Raw genomic sequence first — 25,944 nt, forward strand, 5'->3', positions numbered from 1 at the left:
GACAATTAAAAATAATTTTTTTGAAGCTAAATGTATAATTTTGTTAAAATGAAAAAAGAAAAGGGGAAAAGTAAAAATAATAGGATAAGCAATAATAATAATAATAATAATAATAATAGTAATAATAAAATAATAACTATAAAATTTATTAAAAGCAATAAAACAAACCATTTGCATTCCAAATAAAAATTTTAAAATTTAATTAAAAAATAAATCTAATAGTAGCACGATTAGAAATATCATAACGCTCCTTCTAATTAGGGATAATAGTTTATAATTTAGCCTAACCTAGCTAGACCTATAATTTTTTATGCTCAAGCAATTATTTTCTTCTGAGCTAGGTCTAGCATATATTTCTACCTAGCCCACAAATATTGTAGGTAGTAGTGCTTTAAATTGATCAAATTTAGATCGGATCCTAGTGGACCCACATCCACATTCAATTATGAAATCTCCATCTCCACATCTACATCTAATTATTATGTTAGATTTGGGATCAAATGCAAATTTAATCTACAACCATTTTATTGTGTTTAAAATGACAAAAAAAAGTTTTAAAATGTTAATTATTTTAAAGTGTATATGTATAATAAATGTATATAAATATAAAATATTAAATTTATCAATTATAAATTTATATAATTGTACATAATATCTTTATGTATACATAATTATACTACATATATACATAAAATAATAATTTTTATTGAACTTGGATTTTAGGCAGACTGAATGATGTTAAATCCACATTTGATCCAATTATTAATTACATACTAGTTCTAACATCCAAATCCAGGATTTTCAGATTTAGAGTCAAATCAGGTATAGACTTTTGGAGTCTATTAATGGCCCTACTAGGTAGGTCCAAGCTAAGCAACCCCTAAGCTTAACCTGGAAGTTATATATGAGGTTCAAAATATTGATACAGGGTGATATGTCGATAGTGTGTATACACTGTATCGGTACTCTTTTTTTTGTTATTTTTTTTTTCAAATATGGTTCATAGGGGCTGGTTTAAGGGCAATCTATCTTCTGAACCACTTATCGACCCAACCACGATACGATACGTATCAGTTGATGTAGCCTGATATGTATCAATATTTTGAACCTTAGTTATATAAATATATATTTAGATAACAAGTTTCATATAAATATATAGATCAGAAATTTTATATATTTTTTATAATAAACTAAAATTACGTAGAAATTTTAATTTGTAAAAGAATCATAGCTTAGTTAACATAGGCAATCCGGTACCTATCCCAAGCCTAAACAAACATTATTATGCTTGGGGGTGTGGGTTAGGCTGGGCTAGGAAACCTTAAAAACTATTAATACACTATAATGATTTGGCCTGAGATCTTTTATGTTTTTTTGGTTCATTAGGCTATACAATGTGGGTAGCCCATCCCCATAGCCATTCAGCTTCAATCTTAATAATTTTTATCTAAGTAGTAAGAAAACCCAAAAATAATGCATGCTTGGATTGTACGCGGTTTGGTTCAGTCTAATTACAAATGTCACATTGCTCTTAGGGGTGCAAGTTAGGGGAAGGGTCAAGTCGAGGATCAACCAAAGCCCAACCCGAAGTCTTAAAACTTGAGCTCAGGCTTGGATTAATTTAATTATGACTAAAAATGGTAATATATAGATTAATTTAATTATGACTACAACCAAATTTTATATATTTACTAATATTTAAGTAACATTTACAAAAAATTGTAAAATTTAATCATTAATATAGTATAGTAAATAAAATAAAACATGAACAGATAATATGAAAAATTAATTATTTTATTAAATAATTAGTAGTAGCTAACTATTTTTGTTAAAAATTATTAATATAATTAACACAAATTACTAAACTATTTTTGTAACAAATTAGTAAAATAAAAATGAATTATTTTAAAAAATATTGCATTCCTTCCTTGTAATGGTTATTGATGCTTGTTGTTACACTTTCCCTTGACAAATCCCATGAAACCCACAGGTCCTTGCTAGAATTATATTATTTTAAGTGGAAAGTTTTAAAGAGAAAACAATGGTATAGGTTTCGGCATAAGTTGGCTACATGGTGTTTTTACATTCTTTTCGTAAAACAGTGATAATTAAGATTGGGTTCAGTTCACTGAGTTGATCACATTTGAACTTGGTGTTTTTGGTTTTCGAAGGTTACTTTGGTTCTCCATTTGAACATCTGAACACATTTTTGAATTCTAAAAATTGATCTCAAATCACAAAGTTTAACATACCTCTTTATAAATTTAGATCCAAATTAAGAGTTTAATTGAACTGTAATGTAAATAATATTTATTATATTTTTTAAGGTAAAATAAAATTTTACCAAAACAAAAAAGAATAGATGTACAGTATACAAGATACAAGTACTGATCTCACCGGGTCCAAAAAGCACTCAAAACACAAGGGAACTACCCAAATAACAGATCCCGCCCCTTAACAACAACAACTCCATCCATACAACCATTCATCGACACCTTACCATCACCCTAGCTAGCTAACAAAAACTAACACGCCTAGCAACTTGAACCCTTTTGCTTTTGGGCTGTGCTTGACGAACGCATGGCTTCCTGCTCGACTTTTTTAAAAATAAACCCCCAGTTTTTGACACTTGATCAACCGCCTCTAATTCTGGTAGCTCAGCACCATTACCTAATCCTCCTCTCCTATGGTGATTAACGTAGGGGTGGCAATTGGGTGGGTTTGGGTTTGGGTTGAGTTTCAATATAATCTATCTAATTCGTCAATTCATTAATGGCCTATTTAAATAAAGTTAAATGGATTCACCTAAATCCGTCTACCGGCCCAAACCGTTAACCATATAATAACTTTAGTTTTAAGAAAATAGCTTAAAAGCTAAAACCAACTCATTTTTAACAACTTCGCAATTAGACATGGTCCCCAATATGTTTTTGTTCTCTAACATTATCCCCTCACATCCAACATTGAGGAGAAACAAATGAAAGAGAAAACGAAAACCAATAATAGAAGGAAAGGGGAACATCTTATTATGTGTCATGCAAAGTATGGCTGGTTGAATCCATGTTCTCATACTTGTCAACTTATAATTTAACCATATTGTACCAAACAATGGATCATTTTTTCATTAGAGAGTGGATTAGATACAAAAGTAAGCTTTACTGCATTTTATTGCAAAAAGTGTTTGCTTCTAGATACTGAAACATGAAAGAATTCTCTTGTAATCAGCTTCCTAAGATTTTATAGTTGGTACAACATGAAATGAAATCTTATTTTTCATAGAAGAAAGTAAAGCATTATTTTCAATGTGCTTTTTTACATTCACTGGATCTCATACATAAGATGATGGAAATCTACTAATAAAATATATAAATAGTTTAATGGAGATGATCAAATCCTTATTTCAATATTGCTATAATGATAGGAAAAGAACATTAGACCTTTTCAAAGAAGACTGCTCAGATGTATCACCAACATGATAGAATTGTGAAGGTTCAGATAATAAGCTCACACTCTCTTCTTCTTTCGGTTGAACCCATGGTTGTTTTCTCATCCTTTTCAAGTTTTGTAGCTCCATTGCAACTTCTTCCATTGTGGGCCTTTCTTCACCTTTTAGACTGAGGCATCTTTTTGCAACCTTAGCAACCACACAAAGTTCGTCAACATTTTTCTCATCCACAAATCGATCTTCAATTAGTTCAAAAAGACGATTTTCATTCATTGATGAAATGAAATATGTAGCCAAGTTTCTTTGTTCTTGTGGTCTTTCAAAAGAAAGAGGTTTTTTACCTGTTAAGAGCTCTACAAGAACCACTCCAAAGCTATAAACATCACTTTTCTCTGTCAATTGACTTGTGTGGAAATATTCTGGGTCCAAATATCCCAATGTCCCTTGAACCAATGTGGTTATTTGAGATTGATCCGTAGGAAGTAACTTGGAAACTCCAAAATCAGAAATTTTTGCAATATATTTTTCATCTAATAATATATTTGTGGATTTGATGTCCCTATGAATAATTGGTATAGAGACTTTGGAGTGAAGATAGGCAAATGCGCTAGCTGTTTCTGTTGCAATCCTCAATCGATCTTCCCACGAAAGCAAAATGCCATTGTTTTGATGAATATGGTGAAAAAGGGTTCCATTGGAGATATATTCATAAACCAACAAAGGTACTTCAGTCTCTAAACAACACCCCAAGAGTTTTACCACGTTGCGGTGATTAATTTGAGTTAAAATGACAACCTCATTTATGAATTGCTCCATTTGACTAGCATCCATTATTCTAGACATTTTAATGGCAACAGCTTGATGATTAGGTAAAATGCCTTTGTAAACCGTACCTTGTCCACCTTGGCCTATGACGCACTCTTCATTATAATTATTGGTTGCCAACTTTAACTCTTCGGTTGAGAAGATTTTTAAGAGATTTGAACCTCCATTAGATAATTGTTGTTGTAAAAGGAAGCCACCATTTTGCTCAAAGTATTTCTCTTTCAATCTCATGAGCTTTCTTTTCCTTATGATCAAGTACAGCCAAGAAATACAGATGAGTAACAAGAAGATGCCAAAGCTTATACCTGCATAGAATATATATCAATCATTAGTTAATGACAGAATAACCACTGTTATATATGTTGTAATTTTCTCAAGGAACAACATCTCATAAGTTGACTAATAAAATGACCTTTTTTATGAAAAGAAAAACTAATCATAGAGCTGACAGAATCTATGTAATATTTATTTTTTCTGATTTTTGGTTTAACCCTTACAACATCCCGGACATATACATGATTGAGGGACTTCCTGGAAGTAGCTATGAAGCTAATTAAAATGGCTGGCAGACATTTATACAAAAGGGTGGATCTGAAATATTATTGCAAGAGGTTCCAAGAATACCGAGCTCAGGGAAGAGGCAGGCAAGGCAGACCCATATGTTTTATGGTCTGTATATAGTAGGGATTAGCTGGATACCAATTTTGTTTTATTACCAAGTATATAATAGATCCCATATGATGAATTAGAGAAATCCATTGTTCATGTTAACTGAAGCACTCCTCTGCTAGGCGTTGTTCAGCATTGTATTCATTTTGAAAAAAGTAATGGGATCAATATTTTTTTTGATAAGAAAATTAAAATTTATTAGTGGGATCAATACTGAGAACCGGTGCTATTTTGCTAGCTAAAATATTGTTTAAATGTGAGATAGATTTTGAAGTAATAACATTTCTAATTCACTCCCAAACCTCTAATCTAGAAAACAGAAATTTATTATCGTTTGTAGTCAGCTTGTAAAACATAAGAACTCGTTTTCTTTCATGTGAAAAGTTGCACTTGAGGTGGTGTTGTGTGTTCAAAGATCAAAATGTAACTACAGAAGCGAGAAATTTGCTATTGCATGCCTGCAGAAAATTGCATAAGGACAAGAGCATTACCTAGGATGACCTTAATTACAGGGAAAGCTTTCTTGCAACCTTGCCCATCTTTCTTACCATCACCATGCGTACCCTTTGGACATGGGCAATTGTATGATCCAATTGTATTAATGCAAGTTCCTATGCAAGGATTTCCTTTTGGATCATGACATTCGTTTACATCTGGCAAAAGAACGATAATAAACAAAGCATTAGCTCAAATATTTAAGTGTTGTAAATTTTACAACAAATCTGAAAATATCAGAAGTTAGAAGAAATGAGTCATTATTGCAATGGCTTTCTCAAACCACAGATTAATATTGATTCTTGGATTTATTAGTAACGCTTTAAAGATTAACAGAAGTTAGAAGAAATGGAGTAATAATGAAATTTATGCTAGCAAGAACTAGGGGAAAACCAAATTAGGTCTTGGGACGTGTGACATAATTTGGCTTGGTTTAGGCTTTGGCCAATCTAAACGTTACATCAAATTTTGGTACATTTGTGGGACGTGTGACATAATTTTATCAAAGGGCGAAGGTTGTAACTTGTCTCTATATCAAAGGGCAAAGGATTTCCTTTTGGGCTAGGCCAGTGGTAGTTTATGCACCCGACAATTGATCCTAAGGTTGTAACTTGTCTCTGTATCTAAATATAAATACTGACGAATAAAAAAAGAATATAATGAATCCGTACCTTGGCAGCCGTTGGGGAGATAAGGATTCCCTTGAAAACCTTGCTTACACTGGCAAAGATAACCCGGACCATTTTTGGAGTTTATGCAATTGGTGTTGTCCCCGCAAGCATAGTCGGTGCTGGTCACTTGTAGTGCTTCCTCGCAAGAAGTATTGCTTCGAATTGCCCAGTCAAGTACTATTGGAGTTCTGAACCCAACGTTTACAAGGTAGTCCACTTCATTTCTTGAATTCCATATATTAGAAGCACTTGAGTTAAACCAGTCTTTGTCAGACAGAAAGGCCATGCTGCATTTGCTCATATTCCAAGTGTAGGCTGTTGTAGATTCATTCTTGTAAATGTCAACTGATATATCAAATGAACCAAGATCCTCAGGTATCTCCTTCTGGCAGCATCCGGTGCCATTACAATGTACATTTGTCACCTCTGTGTCATAGCCACAAAATGAAACGCATTCGGCGTACGACTCTAGGTCGTAATAATCAGCCATGACGCCATGTGTGTTACAACCAATTGCCGTAAGTTTGTTCCGGGAGTTGGATAATCTGTATGCCTTTGGAATTTTGGTTCGGGAGTTGTCTGTTTTCTCCCCCATATCACATTCGACAGCAGCCCAATAGGAGAAAGTTAATTCACCTTGCAGTGATATGTTCAACACAATTTTGTCACCATATTCATCATAATCAGGGCCATACATCATCAGTTGCGGATGGTCAGAGGCTGTATTGCACAACAACTTGAATTCATCTCTATAACAGCTTGGATCATCTCCAACGAGGCCAAACGGGTACGGGATGCTGACATTTCCGCATTTACTTTGACAACCTAGCTCTGTCTCTGGAGATGTTGGAATGACTGTTGCAATTGTCAGTTGTTACAAGACAAGGTAAAGGAACACGGTTAAAGCCTTGGTTTTTAAAACCGAACCGGTTAGGGGTCCGGTTACCGGTTTGAATAGTCTGAGGCCGGTTCCTTTTGACAAAAATAATTTTAAAAATTAAAGAAATTGGAAAATGGTCAAAATCGTTTGAATGGTTCAAACAATTAACTGGCCGGTTCAATGGTTTGCTGACTAAAATCAACGGTTTTAGAGAAAAAAGCGGTCTTGGGGGAAAACAGAGCCAGTCAGGTCAGGTGACCAGTTCCCGGTTTTTTCGTTCCAACCGTTCAATCTGGTCCGGTATTGAAAATCATAGTTAAAGCATATTTCTGTTTTCTTTCCAGTTTAAAAAGGATTTTTTATGTAATTTTGAAAAGGATTTAATACTGATCTTATGTGAGTTCAAATCAACCCCCCACAAGGAGCCTTCCTTTCTCATTCCCCTTTCCCGCCTCCTCCTTAACTCTCTCTCTCTCTCTCTTCATTATCCCTCCCAATCCTTTACATTAAGTCACATCGCTAAGCATCCCTGAGATAGTTGAGGAATGGCCAGTCCACAAAGAGTCGAAAGCTCCTGGGATTAGTAACTAAGCATCCCTGAGATGAGACCTCGGAAGACACTTCAGATAAGCAAGCTGAAGACAAAAGATCTCAACCACTCTTGACCTCGACCATGGTAAGACCAAGGCCTGCACCTTAAAAAGAAAGAGAAAAAGGGTAGCACACAAGCTCAGGACCAAAAAGCAAATTGATGAGGGCGGATTTGGCCCTCTAATGAAATTGTGACACCTGGCACCTCATGCCAACCAAGTGCAGCCTCTTGACAACTGGGCAGCTTGGGAAGCTAGACAAAGCTTGCCACTTACAGGCAGCTCGGCATAGCTCACCACAGGCAGCTCGGCAGAGCTTGCCATAGCTCGGGGAGCTCGGCATAGCTCTCCCCCACAGCTTGCCACTTGCAGGGTAGCTCGGTACAGAAGAGTAGTTCGGCATATCGTAGGAAGATCTCCAGCTCGGCATAGCTCTCCCCCAGGTATTTCGCCATCAGGGAGCTCGACATAGCTCTCCCCCAGGCAGTTCGCCACTAGGGAGCTCTACCATCCTCTCCTGGGAGCAGGTCAAATGATGAGGTACTTAACAAAAAATAAAAAAATGGTACGTGACCAGAACCGATTACATCACATACTTCCATTAATTAGCAAAGATTTGTACATAATTCTAGGCTTAGGATATTGAGTTGTTTCTACAAGAAAAGAAGAAAAAGAATGGTCAACACTACAGCAACAAAAGTGGAGTAGAACAAGACATGAACTCAGACTAGTATCAGCAGCAGCAACCAACAGGCATTTCAATCCTTGGTAGGGCAATCGACCTCTTCATTCTCCTCAGGCATGTCCATGGCTGCAGTGTTATCCTCTATAGGAGGAGTGGTAGCATCGTAAGGGCCCCAGCCCTATGTAACCAAACCGATGTTGGGGAAATGGTATAACACCCTGTTCCGAAAGAGATTGAATCCCATCTCAAAGGAATGCACAACAAAGTTGTTGATCGCATACTAGTACTCCTTCAAGCCCTTGAACTGAGCAATAGCGTCCTCACCTACACCTAAATAAGCACCTAACCAGTACAAGTCGTAAGCTCGGAAAAGAAGAGTTTGATAAATAAAGAATTGAAGTGACAAAACAAACCAGCCTCCTCACTCATTAGCCTGGCATGGATCAACATCGAGAAAGACATGTAGCGCATCACGTCAATCTCCTCAATCATACCTATCGCTGCCCTCTACTCCTCAGTAAGCCGGGCCAACGCAAGCTGCAATGCCTTAGTCCTCGGCTCTTGGAGCACAGCCAGGAGAGGTGAACCTCTAGGACAACACACAAAGAAGAACATCTCCTTCCAGTGCTTTACAGAGGATGAGGTCCTGACCAACACCTTGATGTGCTGCCTCACCGAGAAGTAGTGGTACCCCTGCTGGTGGTGTTTCAGTTGAAGGAAGTAGGAAACCATCCCCAAGGTAAGCTCAACATCAAGGACAGAATAGTAGGAGATGAGGCCAATCAAGAATCTAAAGGAGTTCGACATCAAATTCGCTGATAGCACTCGGTACCACTCAAACACGTCGACTATTCCCTCATCCAATCAAGAATCTAAAGGAGTTCGACATCAAATTCTTGTAGTATCAGATGGTGTAATCAAGAGGAAGTCTAATTACTCCAATTGTACTAAATTTCTCTTACAGGGAATTGTTATAAATGACCACATACCTTTGCATCCATTGGAATTGTTATAAATGACAACATACCTTGGCATCCGTTGGAGAGATAAGGATTCCCATGATAACCTTCCATACAATGACAGATGTATCCACGATTGTTGGTAGAGTTGGAGCAGTCGGTGTTCTTCCCGCATGCATAGTTGATAGATGCCTTCTCACATGTCTTGCTCTTGGCAGCAATTGACCCGTCTACCACTACGTACCCAAAAAGAATGCTGGTATATATTATTATTTGGATGGGTCAGGTCGGGTTTGGTGAACCTATTCCAACTAGTCAAGTCGTGTTATTGCGCATAGGATCGGGTTTAGGTCGAACAAAACCCGTATAGAACCCGTTCCATGTGACACAAAACAGCAAGGCATTTATCATGCTACTTTCATAATTTTAATATTTGTATTTGAATTTTAAAGTAAAAGAAGATAAATTCTTTGAACTTAATACCATACCTCGGCATCCATCGTGTAGATAGGGATTCCCTTGATAACCTGGCAGGCAGTTGCAAAAATATCCAGCGCCATTTGAGGAGTTGGTGCAATAGGTGTTACTCCCACAGGCATACCCAGCCACGTCTCTTTGTGCTTCCTCGCAACTCTGGTTTCGAATTGCCCAGTCCAGTACTATGGAAGTCCTTATCCCAACGTTAAGAAGGCATTCAACATTGTTTCTTATGTCCCAGAGATGTGAAACTTTTGACTCAAATGAATCCTGGGCGTCGGACATAAGAACAGCCAACCCACATCTACTAATGTTCCATGTGTATTCGAAGTCGTTACGGCTCCATATGTATGCATCGAAATCATTAAGATCGTTTGGTATGGTTGTCTGGCAGCAACCAAAGCCACCGCAAGATGAACTAGCTGTCACTTCTGTATCGTTCAAGCATGATGACCAACAGCCGACATCGCCCTCGTAATCATACAAGTCGGCATACGTGTCGCAACCGACTGCCATGAATCTGTTTCTGGTATTGGAGAGCCTGTATGTGTTTGGAAAAGAATATCTAATGCTATAACCCGCCAGGCCTTTATTTGCACCCACGTAACATTTGGCACTTCCCAGAATGGAAGTCGTTAGTTGATGAGCATCAAGTGATATATGGAGAATGGTATGCTCATCTCCCTTATAATCGCCATAAAACGTCAATTTTGGAGGAAGGATGGCAGTGTCGCAGAATAACTTGAAGTCATCATTTTTGAAACAGGTTGGATCATCTCCCACTAGGCCAAACGGGTATGGGATGCTAACATTCCCACATTTGCTTTGGCACCCAGGCCTTGTATCTGGCATTGTCAAAGTTGCTGTTATCGACTCATCATTTTCTCATTTTAATTTCCTTTTTTCATTCAAGTTGAACAAGTTGAACAAAGAAAAGGATTTCTTCAAAAACTGCAGGGGTGAAATTTGTATATCCAAGCCATAGCAATAGGTGGTTTAGTGTAGAGAAGTAAAAGATGCTTATAATTACCTTTGTATATCCAACTTAAATAGTGATATTTTAAGCAAAATTCATAAAAGAGTGAAAGAAGCCATACCTTGGCATCCATGGGGGAGGTAAGGATTCCCATGATAGCCTTGCATGCATTGGCAACTATATCCAAGGCTGCTGTTGGTGATAGAGCAGTTGGTGTTCTCCCCGCATGCGTAATTTCTGCTTTCTTTTTCACATGTCCTGTTCGCATTTGATCCGTCCAATTCTATGCATACAAATTAATGTTTTTAAATTACAAGCTGTTTATTTTTCAGATTAAGAGAAAATTAAAAATTCAGATGGCTAATGTGACCATACGAAGGTAAATTAATGAGATCCGAGTATGTTATCATTTCATTTATGGGATTTTTAGATTGCACTCCACGAATTCGGATTTAAAATCTCCCTCAACACCAGCTGACAGCACGTGACACAAGGCAGATTCAATCCTTGGATCACACCCTCAGTCGATTTAACAGTTGGAGTACTCACCCTTGGATCACACCGCGAGGCCTCCGATTCCTTTTCAGTGCTTGCAAGTGAGACCTTCTGCCTCATCCCTACTGGAAATCCAGTACTGACCTTACTCCCATTTTGTGGTAGCATCAAATATAATTTGAGTAGAACCAAGCCATTGTTGTAAGAAGTTATTCTAAATAAAAGCATACTGATCAAGAGTAGGGGTATCAATTGGACTAGATTTGGTCCAATCCAATCTAGTCCAATGTGAATTCATTATAAATGGAGCAGGTTCAATCCAATCCAATGATTATTTTAGACAATTTTGGATCGGTTTAATTCAATGTTTAGACCATCCAATCTGTTCAAATTTGTTTTAATTAAGATTAATTGTAACTCAAACCTAGTCCATTGACACCCATACTTTTAACTTCTATCAATGAACCATATATTAGCTCAATCCAACCCAATCCAATATAAACTTATTACAATTGGACTAGGTTCAATTCGATCAAATAGATACTTTGAACGATTAAATCTGGACTCTAGAGTGATCCAATTCAATATGTCTTGCTGGTCCATCCATTGTTGGTTCGTCCAATATGTCCAAATTGATTTTATGGATCCAATAACAACCCTAATGAGTAGTATAAGTACATATTGTCTATCCTCACTGTGATTTTAATGAAGATACCAAATTGGAATCACAAAAACATTCAAGATGACACACAAGCTGATGCGGACCCACAACGGATCTATAGCTCACCATAGAACAACGATGAGCTCAAAACTATCACAGTAATGCAATGGATGAAAACACTATCAACTAAATTCGCTAATAGTAGGACATCCATTAGGATCAAACAGGAACATGTCAAATTAGTTCTGATGCCACCCGTGCCATGTCACTACAGCAAACTTGTTAAGGGAAGTAACACACATGTAGTATGAGAATCCTCTGACAAAAGGAAACTTCGTCTTAGAAAGATCTCATAAGACAGATGGCAAACCCCTAGCAGTGTTCCCTTGTCAGTCGACACCGAATTGAATATTCCCTTTCCAAATAGGAGTCAAATCCTTATTGGCTCATTCCTTTCAGGAACACGGGATCTCCCTTTATCGGAGGGGGTTCAGATCATAATGAAGACATGACTCTCTGTCAATAGAAGCTCATAGCCTACCCATGTTCCTAGCCCCCCTTTTCCTTTCAAGGAGACCACCATACTTGCCCTTACGACTACATCCATATTAGAATCTCTAGTTATGTTCTTGATCGTGGAGATGACTGCTCACAGAATTAACCTTTCCCCAATCCCATAGGAACAGTCCAACAACCTTGACAACACTAACACAGGAGTTGAGGAACATATTAGCCTGGAAACTGTCGACCAGGTTGATATTGAGATCTTGACCAACAAGGAGTACGAGTTTTGACCGTCTAGAACAGATGCAAGCCAAAATGAGAGGCATCCAACAAAAAATGATAGTGATTGAACACTCGCCATTCACTCCTATTAGCCCTTCTACACCCGTCCCCGCAGGCTATCTTGGGAGTCTAAACCCTGGAGCAACAGAACATCCATCCGAAACCAATCATGTAGCCACACCATACGTGGCGTAGAGGACCTGCTTCTTTGCTATTGAACAACCATGTGTAGTCCAACCAGGTAGTGCGACGGTGGAGGCACCCATCAGTCGAATGGAGATAAGGGAGTATGTCCAAGGCTTGGTGGAAGAGAGCCGAAACATATCCCTCTGGTTATGTTCCTTTGCAATAGTGGCCACAATACGATGGGCAGAAGGGGAGCCCACAGGAACACACCAACAAGTTTGAAGATGCACTAGGAGTGTTCTCTTTCGATGAAGACCTATAGGTTCGAGAATTCTCTAAATCCTTGACTAGGCCAACATACTCGTGGTTTGTCAACCTGACGGCATGGAGCATCGACTCTTGGGATGAGTTAGCCAAGAAATTCTTATCCAAGTGGTTCACCCCCAAGTAGAGGTTGACGATGGTTGACTTACACAACACGGAACAACGTGTTGGGGAAGACCTATTGGCATATGTCATACGATTTCAAAAACTGACACACTCGGTCTTTGAAGAGCACACAACAGAAAAGGGCTTCGTGGAACAATGCATCCAGGGGATGCACCCAACATGTAGGATTGGGATCGAAAACATCAAGATTGAAACATTCAATCAGCTCTAGAAATGTGTTGAGAGAACAACATAGACTGTCACCACCCCGGAATCACGGCTAGCTTCATTAGGGCTACAGTATGCTAAGAACAAGACATATGTCGTTGATCGCAGACCCAAAATGTAGGATTGGGATCGAGAACATCGAGATTGAAACATTCAACCAACTCTGGAAATGCATTGAGAGAATAGCACAGACTATCACCACCCCGAAATCATGGCTAGCTTCATCAGAGCTATAGTACACTAACAATGAGACATATGTCATCGATCATAGACCCCTAAATACTAGAAAAACCAGCCAAAAGCATTACTATCTTGACGACTACCAAATATGATGAAATGGCCCACTGCCAACACCCCCTCCATTCCCCTACACCAATAGTGAAGTGATCACGATCATCAGCAAGCTCATGGAAGATCTTGTAATCAACCTACCACCACTAGTAGCTAGAGTCGATCCCGAGAAGGGAAAGCATGGGAGAAGATGGTGTAGTTATCACCAGTGGCTGAATCATGATCTGGTAGATTGCTTCACCCTCTAGCGGCTCTTCGCATAGAAAAGTGAAATTCGATGATTTTGCTAAAAAGAAGCCAACATAGGTAGAGACAAACCCCCACCCCTTGCACTCGCAAGGAGGTAGCATAAATATGGTTGGATCTTTAGGAGGCGATCATGTAGATGTGTTAATACAATGGTTTGAGCAGAACCCGAACTTGTAATAGTTCCTCAACAAATAAGGGGTCAATGCCACGGTGCAACAACTCGCCATCATGGCATTGGTGAAAGCTTTTAGGAGACTATTTGAACCACACTGCATAAGAAAGTCCTATGTAGAATTCACCCCAGATGACGTGTTGGCCACAAAACCCCACAACAACCAGCCCCTATATATCATAGCCAAAATAGGGGGTATGAGATTCGGTGCTCCTTACTTAACCAAGGAAGTTCCGTAAACCAGATCTTCCTCCACACCTTGAAACTCATGAATATATTGAAGGAAACTATCAGAGGGCTACCTAAGGAGGCCATGGATTTTAATGGGAATGCATCTATCACGGAAGGGTCGATTGAATTGCCAGTAGCTATTGGGCCTTTCTTCATCAACCATGATTTCTAGATGATATATAAGAAAATGGCATACCACAACTTGCTGGGTCAAGCATAAGGGCTGCACCATCAGGATTCCAATCACCCATGTCCCATTTGATAGATTGGAAGCACACCTGCAAGATGCCATGTACTACACAGAGCTTGCTGAAAAAAGGGATACTCAAGTGGCCAAAGTGGAAATCATGCGATTGTCGAACCCAATGAATGAGCCTCTGACAACCTCAGAGAGAAAAAAGCGATCTAGGTGTGTATGGGTGACAGACGAATGTAGAAAGAGTTACTACACCATTGTGGAAGAATATGAAGAAGTGGACATCTTAGTTACAAGGAAAGTTGTCTTAGAGGTATGAATCGTATTACCCTGTCTTGTCTTTTAATCAGAGTAATTGGTTTGCTTTTTAAAATAAAAGAAGAAAATAAGTACACATTTGCACTCTAAACATTGTTTCATTCAAAACTATTGTGTTAAAAGACCAACTGTGAAACCACTATACAAAGATATCATGATGCTTTCATCGCAAGAAGAACCTGAACATACACAACAAAACAAAACAGCATCGAGAGTACACTAACTAATATCCTTAAAACATGTGATAATGATAGGAGAAATACTGAGATAGTATTAATAAGAGGACCATTCTAAGAAAACAAGGGAATACAGGATGAAATACACACACATCCTAAGCACATGCAAGATTCGAATGGCATAGTAGAGGAACCCTTGGAAGAAGTTAACATGGCCACCGAAGGAATGGAAAGGAGGCTATTGTTTGTGTCAACCAAGTTAGGCACTAAAGAGAAGGCAAAGTTGTTTGGCCAACAAGGTGTACGAGTTTTGACCATCTAGAACAGATGCAAGCCAAAATGAGAGGCATCAAACAAAAAATGATAGTGATTGAACACTCCCCATTCACTCCTATTAGCCCTTCTACACCCGTCCCCGCAGGCTATTTTGGGAGTCTAAAACCTGGAGCAACAGAACATCCATCCGAAACCAATCATGTAGCCTCACCATACGCGACGTAGAGGACCTGCTAATTTGCTGTTGAACAACCTTGTGTAGTCCAACCAGGTAGTGCGACGGTGGAGGCACCCATCAGTCGAATGGAGATAAGGGAGTACGTCCAAGGCTTGGTGGAAGAGAGCCGGAACATATCCCTCTGGTTATGTTCCTTTGCAATAGTGGCCACAATACGATGGGCAGAAGGGGAGCCCACAGGAACACACCAACAAGTTTGAAGATGCACTAGGAGTGTTCTCTTTCGATGAAGACCTATAGGTTTGAGAATTTTCTAAATCCTTGACTAGGCCAACATACTCGTGGTTTGTCAACCTGACGGCAGGGGGCATCGACTCTTGGGATGAGTTAGCCAAGAAATTCTTATCCAAGTGGTTTACCCTCAAGTAGAGGTTGACGATGGTGGACTTACACAACAAGGAACAATGTGTTGGGGAAGACCTATTGGCATATGTCATACAATTTCAAAAACTGACACACTCGGTCTTTGAAGAGCACACAACAGAAAAGGGCTTCGTGGAACAATGCATCCAGGGGATGCACCCAACATGGAGGATTGGGATCAAAAACATCAAGATTGAAACATTCAATCAGCTCTAGAAATGTGTTGAGAGAACAACATAGACTGTCACCACCCCGGAATCATGGCTAGCTTCATTAGGGCTACAGTATGCTAAGAACAAGACATATGTCGTTGATCGCAGACCCAAAATGTAGGATTGGGATCGAGAACATCGAGATTGAAACATTCAACCAACTCTGGAAATGCATTGAGAGAATAGCACAGACTATCACCACCCCGAAATCATGGCTAGCTTCATCAGGGCTATAGTACACTAACAATGAGACATATGTCATCGATCATAGACCCCAAAATACTAGAGAAACCAGCCAAGGGCATTACTATCTTGACGACAACCAAATATGATGAAATGGCCCACTGCCAACACCCCCTCCATTCCCCTACACCAATAGTGAAGTGATCACGATCATGAGCAAGCTCATGGAAGATTTTGTAATCAACCTACCACCACCAGTAGGTAGAGTCGATCCCGAGAAGGGAAAGCATGGGAGAAGATGGTGTAGTTATCACCAGTGGCTGAATCATGATCTAGTAGATTGCTTCACCCTCTGGCGGCTCTTCGCATAGAAAAGTGAAATTGGATGATTTTGCTAAAAAGAAGCCAACATAGGTAGAGACAAACCCCCACCCCTTGCACTAGCAAGGAGGTAGCATAAACATGGTCGGATCTTTAGGAGGCGATCATGTAGATGTGTTAACACAACGGTTTGAGCAGAACCTGAACTTGTAATAGTTCCTCAACAAATAAGGGGCCAATGCCACGGTGCAACAACTCGCCATCATGGCATTGGTGAAAGCTATTAGGAGACTATTTGAACCACACTGCATAAGAAAGTCCTATGTAGAATTCATCCCAGATGACGTGTTGGCCACAAACCCCAACAACAACCAGCCCCTGTATATCATAGCCAAAATAGGGGGTATGAGATGCGGTGCTCCTTACTTAACCAAGGAAGTTCAGTAAACCAAATCTTCCTCCACACCTTGAAACTCATGAATATATTGAAGGAAACTATCAGAGGGCTACCTAAGGAGGCCATGGATTTTAATGGGAATGCATCTATCACGGAAGGGTCGATTGAATTGCCAGTAGCTATTGGGCCTTTCTTCATCAACCATGATTTCTAGATGATATATAAGAAAATGGCGTACCACAACTTGCTGGGTCAAGCATAAGGGCTGCACCATCAGGATTCCAATCACCCATGTCCCATTTGATAGATTGGAAGCACACCTGCAAGATGCCATGTACTACACAGAGCTTGCTGAAAAAAGGGAAACTCAAGTGGCCAAAGTGGAAATCATGCGATTGTCGAACCCAATGAATGAGCCTCTGACAACCTCAGAGAGAAAAAAGCGATCTAGGTGTGTATGGGTGACAGGCGAAAGTAGAAAGAGTTACTACACCATTGTGAAAGAATATGAAGAAGTCGACATCTTAGTTACAAGGAAAGTTGTCTCACAGGTATGATTCGTATTACCCTGTCTTGTCTTTTAATCAGAGTAATTGGTTTGCTTTTTAAAATAAAAGAGGAAAATAAGTACACATATGCACTCTAAACATTGTTTCATTCAAAACTATTGTGTTAAAAGACCAACTGTGAAACCACTATACAAAGATATCATGATGCTTTCATCGCAAGAAGAACCTGAACATACACAACAAAACAAAATAGCATCGAGAATACACAAACTAATATCCTTAAAACATATGATAATGATAGGAGAAATACTGAGATAGTATTAATAAGAGGACAATTCTAAGAAAACAAGGGAATACTGGATGAAATACACACACCTCCTAAGCACATGCAAGATTCGAATGGCATAGTGGAGGAACCCTTGGAAGAAGTTAACATGGCCACCAAAGGAATGGAAAGGAGGCTATTGTTTGTGTCAACCAAGTTAGGCACTAAAGAGAAGGCAAATTTGTTTGGCCAACAAGGTGTACGAGTTTTGACCATCTAGAATAGATGCAAGCCAAAATGAGAGGCATCCAACAAAAAATGATAATGATTGAACACTCCCCATTCACTCCTATTAGCCCTTCTACACCCGTCCTCGTAGGCTATCTTGGGAGTCTAAAACCTAGAGCAACAGAACATCCATCTGAAACCAATCTTGTAGCCGCACCATACGCGGCGTAGAGGACCTGCTTCTTTGCTGTTGAACAACCTTGTGTAGTCCAACCAGGTAGTGCGACGGTGGAGGCACCCATCAGTCGAATGGAGATAAGGGAGTACGTCCAAGGCTTGGTGGAAGAGAGTCGGAACATATCCCTCTGGTTATGTTCCTTAGCAATAGTGGCCACAATACGATGGGCAGAAGGGGAGCCCACAGGAACACACCAACAAGTTTGAAGATGCACTAGGAGTGTTCTCTTTCGATGAAGACCAATAGGTCCGAGAATTCTCTAAATCCTTGACTAGGCCAACATACTCGTGGTTTGTCAACCTGACGGCAGGGAGCATCGACTCTTGGGATGAGTTAGCCAAGAAATTCTTATCCAAGTGGTTTACCCTCAAGTAGAGGTTGACGATGGTGGACTTACACAACACGGAACAACGTGTTGGGGAAGACCTATTGGCATATGTCATACGATTTCAAAAACTGACACACTCGGTCTTTGAAGGGCACACAACAGAAAAGGGCTTCGTGGAACAATGCATCCAGAGGATGCACCCAACATGTAGGATTGGGATCGAAAACATCAAGATTGAAACATTCAATCAGCTCTAGAAATGTGTTGAGAGAACAACATAGACTGTCACCACCCCGGAATCACGGCTAGCTTCATTAGGTCTACAGTATGCTAAGAACAAGACATATGTCGTTGATCGCAGACCCAAAATGTAGGATTGGGATCGAGAACATCGAGATTGAAACATTCAACCAACTCTGGAAATGCATTGAGAGAATAGCACAGACTATCACCAACCCGAAATCATGGCTAGCTTCATCAGAGCTATAGTACACTAACAATGAGACATATGTCATCGATCATAGACCCCGAAATACTAGAGAAACCAGCCAAGGGCATTACTATCTTAACGACAACTAAATATGATGAAATGGCCCATTACCAACACCCCCTCCATTCCCCTACACCAATAATGAAGTGACGATCATGGGCAAGCTCATGGAAGATCTTGTAATCAACCTACAACCACCACTAGCAGGAGTCAACCCTGAGAAGGGAAAGCATGGAAGAAGATGGTGTAGCTATCACTAGTGGCTGAATCATGATTTCGTAATCGTGATCTCTACCCAAAGCCCTAACCATTTCCCATCCAAATGGTGGTCGAGAATTCAGGATATACATAACATCTAACTTAGAAGCCATAGGCTGTTTGGTAGCCTAAGAGAATGATGAAAAAGTCGAGTGGCCCATCTATTATGCGAGTAGAACTTTGAAACCAATAGAGAACATCTACTTACACATGGAATAATAGTGTCTAGCATTAGTCTTTACTACATAAAAGTGTGATCCAATCAGGTACTTCATTGATAGATCCCTACTCTCTAGAAGATTGGTCGAATGAATGATGAAGCTGATTGAGTATAGTATCGAATACATCCAAACTAGAGTGATAAAGTGTCAAGCAGTCGCAAACCTCCTATTTGCTTTTCCTACTAGTGATGATTTCCCCATCTCTGAAGAGATACCCAAAGACCTCCCCCTCATCGCGGCAGTAGAGAAGGCAGGATGGGTTATAACATTCGATGGTAGTAGTTCCAATTCCTCTACAGGAACCAGAGGTATATTGTCTTCACCTACCAGATAGACTTCAGCCTACTCCCTCAAATTGCAATTCCCCTACTCCCACAATATCACAGAATATGAAGCACCGGTGATGGGTCTAACAATAGCAAGGGTTTCCAAAGGAAAGAAAGTAAAATTCATAGGAGATTCCACGATAGTAATTGGACAAATGGGGGGTCACACCACAGTAAAAGAATTGACAATCTTGTCATATAGAACATTGATCCAAAAATTGACCAAATACTTGGAGATAACCTACGAAGACCAGAATCGGGCCAAGAATAGATATGTTGATTCTCTAGCCACTCTGGGGTCTAAGATACAATCGAGCAGCCCAAATGATAGGGTTATCGACATCCACTACACACTATTGATTGCTACCCTCAGGAACACTCACTCCAATGTAGAAAGGCATGGCAGGCATGCTGAGCATATGGACGAGAAACAAAATTCTCTAGAGAAGCAAACTTCTACTCTATCTCATCAATGCCAAACCACTTCTCTCTCTTAGCATTGAGACACCTCATCCCACGACAAATGTCTAGTGACACATCCTCATAACCATCACCCTCTAACATAGCGATAATAACAGATAACTGTGACAATCACTAAGGAGTGACGCTTAGCTACAAGTGCTTGCAAATGAACATTAACATAAAAGGGGAAAACACATATGATAAGCAACACTTATAGCTAGAGTCCATGGTTTAATGAATAATATCAACCATCTGGACATATAAATATCCAAGAAACATCGAAGCCAATGAAAGCTGATGACCACAAACTAGAACAACCGCAAGAGGAACCAGGATGGTATTAAGGCCACAGTTAGGGTTCCCAAGAAAAAAAACCATGACACAACATAGAGAATAAATGTTGCGAAATGACATTGACCATCTGTCTTTCTGGCCATAACATCTATTGGTCCCGTGCTTTCAAACCAGAAACCAATCTAGGTTTTGAGGGGTCATTTCCCCCAGGCAGTCGATTCATCTACCTGTGCCTTGTAAATGTTGAGCTCTTCCCCAACTCTGTATATAGATAGGTCAAGATATTGGGAATGAACTTGGCGTATTGAGGATGGTCGGCTGAAATAGCACCACCCAACGGTAATGCAAGCAGAACAGCCATGTCGTCAACAATGACACTGAACTGACTGAATGCACCTATGAACGTATGTGTCCGGCAACACCAATGGGACAAGAGTGGAAACATATAATCCACCCCTTCTCTATCTGGAAGGTCCAAGAAATAGTCTGCAAATCTTAATAACCTGGCACTCTGGAGCAACCAATAGTACATGGGGTTTTCTAGGAGGAAAAGAGTCCATGCTGTGAAATTTATTAAGGACCTAGAAGCATTAGTGCTTAGTCTAGAACAACTGAAGTAAATAGTGTGCTTCAAATGACCATAAAAACATGCAACCTCATTCACCTCCACCATGTCAAACATGCCATCCTTCCCCCTAGACTCAGGCATGGGAGGTTAGAAAACCTTCCCATGACCAGCAACCAACAATCTTCACTGACTCGTATTCGGGGAGTAGTTCCATAGTGTCCACATCCCTTACAAAATCAATGAAGGGGCAATCAGATTGCACAACCTTCTACTGCTTGTGAGGAGCCATTGATACGAGAGATGGAAAAATCATGCAAGAAAAGAAAATAAACAAGAAGATCAAAACTAAACAGAACTACTTCAGTAGCAAAGCGAATGCGAAGACAAAGTTTGAAGTGAATAGTACCCTTTATAGTAGTCCCATTCACATTGACAACTCAAACAGGGCGTAAGGAGGCAAAACAAATGATTACTAGCTACTCGCTAGCATACAGTTGACATACCGGCCATTACACATTTAAATTATTATTCATAGAAAAAGGCAACACACAAACATCAAATTTAAAACTGCTACCACAACACATAATAGCCAATCCGAATGAAGAAACATGAAGCCCGGCACACCCGCCAAAACATGTGACTGACTAGCAATGAATATGAGACAATGGTTCTACATCCAACATACATAACCATGTGACTAACTGTGACCCACTATATACACAACCACAATAGCATGGTACCACTTACATGATTGATAGAAGAGATCCTTCCCAAAAAATATTGCATAAGAAGAAGAAGAGGACAGAAGCCATCCTTTAAATAGATTTATCCAAAAATAATATTATACACACAAGACATTAGAAAAGCTGCACACTTCACCAAGATACAATAGGGTAAACTATAATGCCAATATATGAATGCACTCGAAGTGTTTCCTGACAAAAAGCATTTTGTCAAGACATGGGGGGGCTGAAAAACCAAACATGACCAAAACAACCTCTCGACAAAATGTTTCCCATCAAGAAAGAAGGGGGCTAATAGTATGAAAAGTCAAGCAACCTTAACAGCAACAAACTCCAAAATCATACACCCCAACAGTAACACCCTTTTCTCAAGACGTAGACAAAACTTTGCAAAAACCTCCCTTCAATAGCCAAAGTTGTTGGGAGCACACACACGACAACAAAACCTAAGAAAAAATCAGCGATCAACTTAAAATGAACCAAAAAACAGCCTTTGCCCATGTGTCGATCACAATACTCTAGCCAATATTAAAATGCAGCAATCACAGAAATGCTTATTGATAAGAACACTCTTACTAATAAGCAAGGGCCTAAATGTAAGTACATGTAATCTATCCTCACTACAACTATGATGAAGATACCAAATTGGAATCACAAAAACATCTAAGGTGATAAACAAGCCAATGTGGAACCGCAATGGGTCCATAACTCGTCACAGACCTACGATTAGCTCGAAACCATCACAATCCTACAATGGACAAAAATACCATCAACTGAATTCAACTGTACTAGGACATCCAATAGGATCAAATAGGGACATGTCATATTAGTTCTGATGCCAGCCACACTATGCCATTACAGGAGACCCATAAAGGGAAGTAACACACGTGTAGTATGAGAATTCTCGGATGAAAGGAAACTTTGCCTTAGGAAGATCTCATAAGACACGTGGCAAACCCTTAACAATGTCCTTATGTTAGCCAACACCGAATCGAAGATCCCCTTTCCGAATAGGAGTAAAATCCTTATGTTAACAATGTCCTTAACAATGTCCTTATGTCTTAATGAAGACATGACTCTGTATCAATAGAAACACATAGACAACCACACTTAGCCTTACCACCACATCTACAAGGAGAAGCAAAAGAAAACTAGGAAAAAGAAGAGCCACCAACAACCTATTATAGTGCTGAATGGAAGTCCTAGTTACATTGTTTTTTCCAAAAAAGGATGCTTCAATTCATGGCACTACTCCAAGCTATAAAGATGCGAGTCCAGCAACAACATGCGTAGAAGACTAGCGCAATCACATTCACGAGGTGTTACAAGCCATGTTAAACTTATACAGGCACGTTCTCTTCTGCCAAATGCCTCTTGTTCTTTAGTGGGCTGGTTTGTTCAATGTTTTAAAAACTGACCTAGAGGCCAAACCGTTTTGCCTCCAAGTCATGGTTCACTGGTTCAACTAGTGGGGTCGAATGGTTCAAGCCATGTTACGTCATATATATGTGTGTGTGTACATATATGTTTATAAATGTATATATCTTATCAATAAATAATGTAGAAATATTTTAGATATGTTATATATATTTTTATATTTAATTTATGTTTTTCTAATTTAGTTTTTAATTTTTTATTTATAAAAAATGTTAAAAATTGAAATTTGAGGCCAAAAAAAGTGTTATTTCTTTTGCAAAAATTGTGGGGCAAGGTGTGTATGGCTCCTTGGAATGCATAGATCTTAAAAAGTTACCTAAAATAAAAAAGAAAAAGAAAAAGAAAAACAATCACCACAATCAGACATTGGAGTGCAAAGTTATGGCCTCCGAAATTTTGTATACATTAAATGTGCAACCCGTAACCAAGTGATCAGGTCGAATTGATCAACGGTCAAATTGGCCAGATCAAACATTTCTTGACCAAAGCAACAATTTTTGACTGTTTAATGGGTCTTTGATTAAACCGAACCTAAAATCCTGACTGGGTGACAATTCGAATGATTTGACTAGCTGGGTCAATGATGGGTTGAAAACATTGGGTTTGTTGTTTTAGGGCCCGTTCTCAATTAAGTTCAACCCATTAGAGAGGAATTTGCTAGCTCCAACAGTATACGGCAATTAGTACATCTATGTCAAACTCGGATAGTAGTGGACCCTTGGCACTTCAATGAAGGTTTACATTTCTTTTAAGGGTAGAATCTACCTGAACCACCACTCCCCAGTCCCCATAATTAGAGATCCTCAAGTAATTTAACAATAGTACCTATGAAGGCTACCCAAAAACGCTATGGGCTCACAATTGTACCACCACATCAGATCTAGGCCCATATCTCCATGAACTTTATGGGCTCGCTAGCTCACAATGAAATACTTCATTCATATAGTCGATTGAATTTCCAAATATGCCCATTTTCTACCCATAACAAATCATGCAGGACTCAATTATCTGCAACTGAGATGTAACATTTACAAATAAATACTAATGCGTTTTCTTCAATCTCCGTAGTATATATAGATTTTAATTTCAGCTTGTGATGCATTGATGCCATGAATTAAATAATAAAAATAAGAATTATAAGAAGTATTATAAAATTTATTAAATACTTTAAGGGAATTTGTCTAAAAATCATCATGAGTTTTTAGTATTTCTATTAAACTCACCACAACTTTTCAAAATGTCTGAAATTTACCATGTCAATAATTTTTTATTTTCCAAAACTTACCTTCCCTTAGTGCACCCGTTAACTTTTCTTAGAGGTGTCCACATAAATAATAATTTTCATAACCAAATCACTCTTGAATGGCAAGTTAGAGGAAAAGGGTGCTTTTCAGCTTTCAATTTTCATGTATTGTTTTTGCATTTTTAGTATTTTATTATAATTTCCAATGTTTTTACTAATACACACTATGCTTTAATTATTTGTCTTTATTATACGGATTTTGATAAGAACATTAAAATTATTATTACAATTATTGTTTTATTTATTGTTATCATTTAAAACTATAACATGCAATACATGTATACATTTCTACTCTTCCCAAACTGAGCATGAACAAGAAAACAGATATAACCTTAGCTAAAAACACTGGTACTGTTATTTGGATGGGTCAGGTCGGGTTTGTTAAACCTATTCCAAGTAGTCAAGTCGGGTTGGATTGCCTTCAGATCGGGTTTGGGTTGCAAAACCCATACATACAGAACTCGATCATTTGGCATCCTTACAAGAGTAAACTGTAAGACATGAGCACATGGGCGATCCAAAGAATTCCCTTACCAGATCAATGGTTTTGATTAGCGACTTCCGTACGTCAATAACAATAATGCATTTATTATCATTCAATTTTCATATTTGTATTTGAATTAGCAAGGCATTTGTCATGCTACTTTCATAATTTTAATATTTGTATTTGAATTTTAAAGTAAAAGAAGATAAATTCTTTGAACTTAATACCATACCTCGGCATCCATCGTGGAGATAGGGATTCCCTTGATAACCTGGCAGGCAATTGCAAAGATATCCAACGCCATTTGTGGAGTTAGTGCAATAGGTGTTGCTCCCGCAGGCATAACCAACCACGTCTCTTTGTGCTTCATCGCATGTCTGCATTCTAATTGCCCAGTCCAGAATTATGGAAGTGTTGATCCCGACATTTAGAAGGTGTTCCACATCGTTTCTTATGTCCCAGAGATGTGAAACTTGTGAGTCAAATAATGAATCCTGGGCGTCGGACATAAGAACAGCCAACCCACATCTACTAATGTTCCTTGTGTATGCCAAGTCGTTAAGGCTCCTTGTGCTTGCTTCAAAATCATTAAGATCGTTTGGTATGGTTGTCTGGCAGCAACCAAAGCCACCGCAAGATGAACTAGCTGTCACTTTGGTATCGTTCAAGCACGATGATCGACATTCCACATGAACTAGAGCCCTCGTAATCATCCAAGTCGCCATACGTGTCGCAACCGACTGCCATGAATCTGTTTCTGGTATTGGAGA

The 25,944-nt window shown here is 39.1% G+C and overlaps 1 protein-coding gene and 1 long non-coding RNA gene across 2 annotated transcripts; both read right to left on the minus strand.

Annotated features, from left to right (window-relative positions):
• Nucleotides 1-3,409: 3,409 nt before the first annotated feature.
• On the minus strand, nt 3,410-10,212 carry LOC148852239 (wall-associated receptor kinase 5-like). The gene is made up of 5 exons (XM_088945761.1): nt 9,747-10,212; nt 9,288-9,455; nt 6,106-6,960; nt 5,431-5,592; nt 3,410-4,575 (listed from the first exon to the last, which is right to left on the minus strand). Exons 1-5 carry the CDS (start codon nt 10,210-10,212, stop codon nt 3,410-3,412), a joined length of 2,817 nt encoding a protein of 938 aa, XP_088801887.1.
• Nucleotides 10,213-10,286: 74 nt separating this feature from the next.
• Nucleotides 10,287-25,488, minus strand: LOC148852240 (uncharacterized). The gene is made up of 3 exons (XR_016099772.1): nt 25,407-25,488; nt 10,794-10,955; nt 10,287-10,541 (listed from the first exon to the last, which is right to left on the minus strand). It is a non-coding gene; the product is annotated as an uncharacterized LOC148852240 (long non-coding RNA).
• Nucleotides 25,489-25,944: the final 456 nt, after the last annotated feature.

This window comes from Nelumbo lutea, chromosome 5 (assembly GCF_056320005.1).
Source record: "Nelumbo lutea isolate HS-2025 chromosome 5, American lotus-T2T, whole genome shotgun sequence".
In the NCBI taxonomy this organism is placed as follows: domain Eukaryota; kingdom Viridiplantae; phylum Streptophyta; class Magnoliopsida; order Proteales; family Nelumbonaceae; genus Nelumbo; species Nelumbo lutea.

Bases quoted from the DNA above. Each gene is read 5' to 3' on its own strand.
- LOC148852239 (XM_088945761.1), bottom strand. From the start codon at position 10,212: ATGGCAGTCGGTTGCGACACGTATGCCGACTTGTATGATTACGAGGGC. The intron at 6,961-9,287 runs GTATGTTGTCAT...CAATTGCAACAG, and splicing joins TCTCTCCAACGGATGCCAAG to TCATTCCAACATCTCCAGAG. The intron at 5,593-6,105 runs GTACGGATTCAT...TTCTTTTGCCAG, and splicing joins TCTCCCCAACGGCTGCCAAG to ATGTAAACGAATGTCATGAT.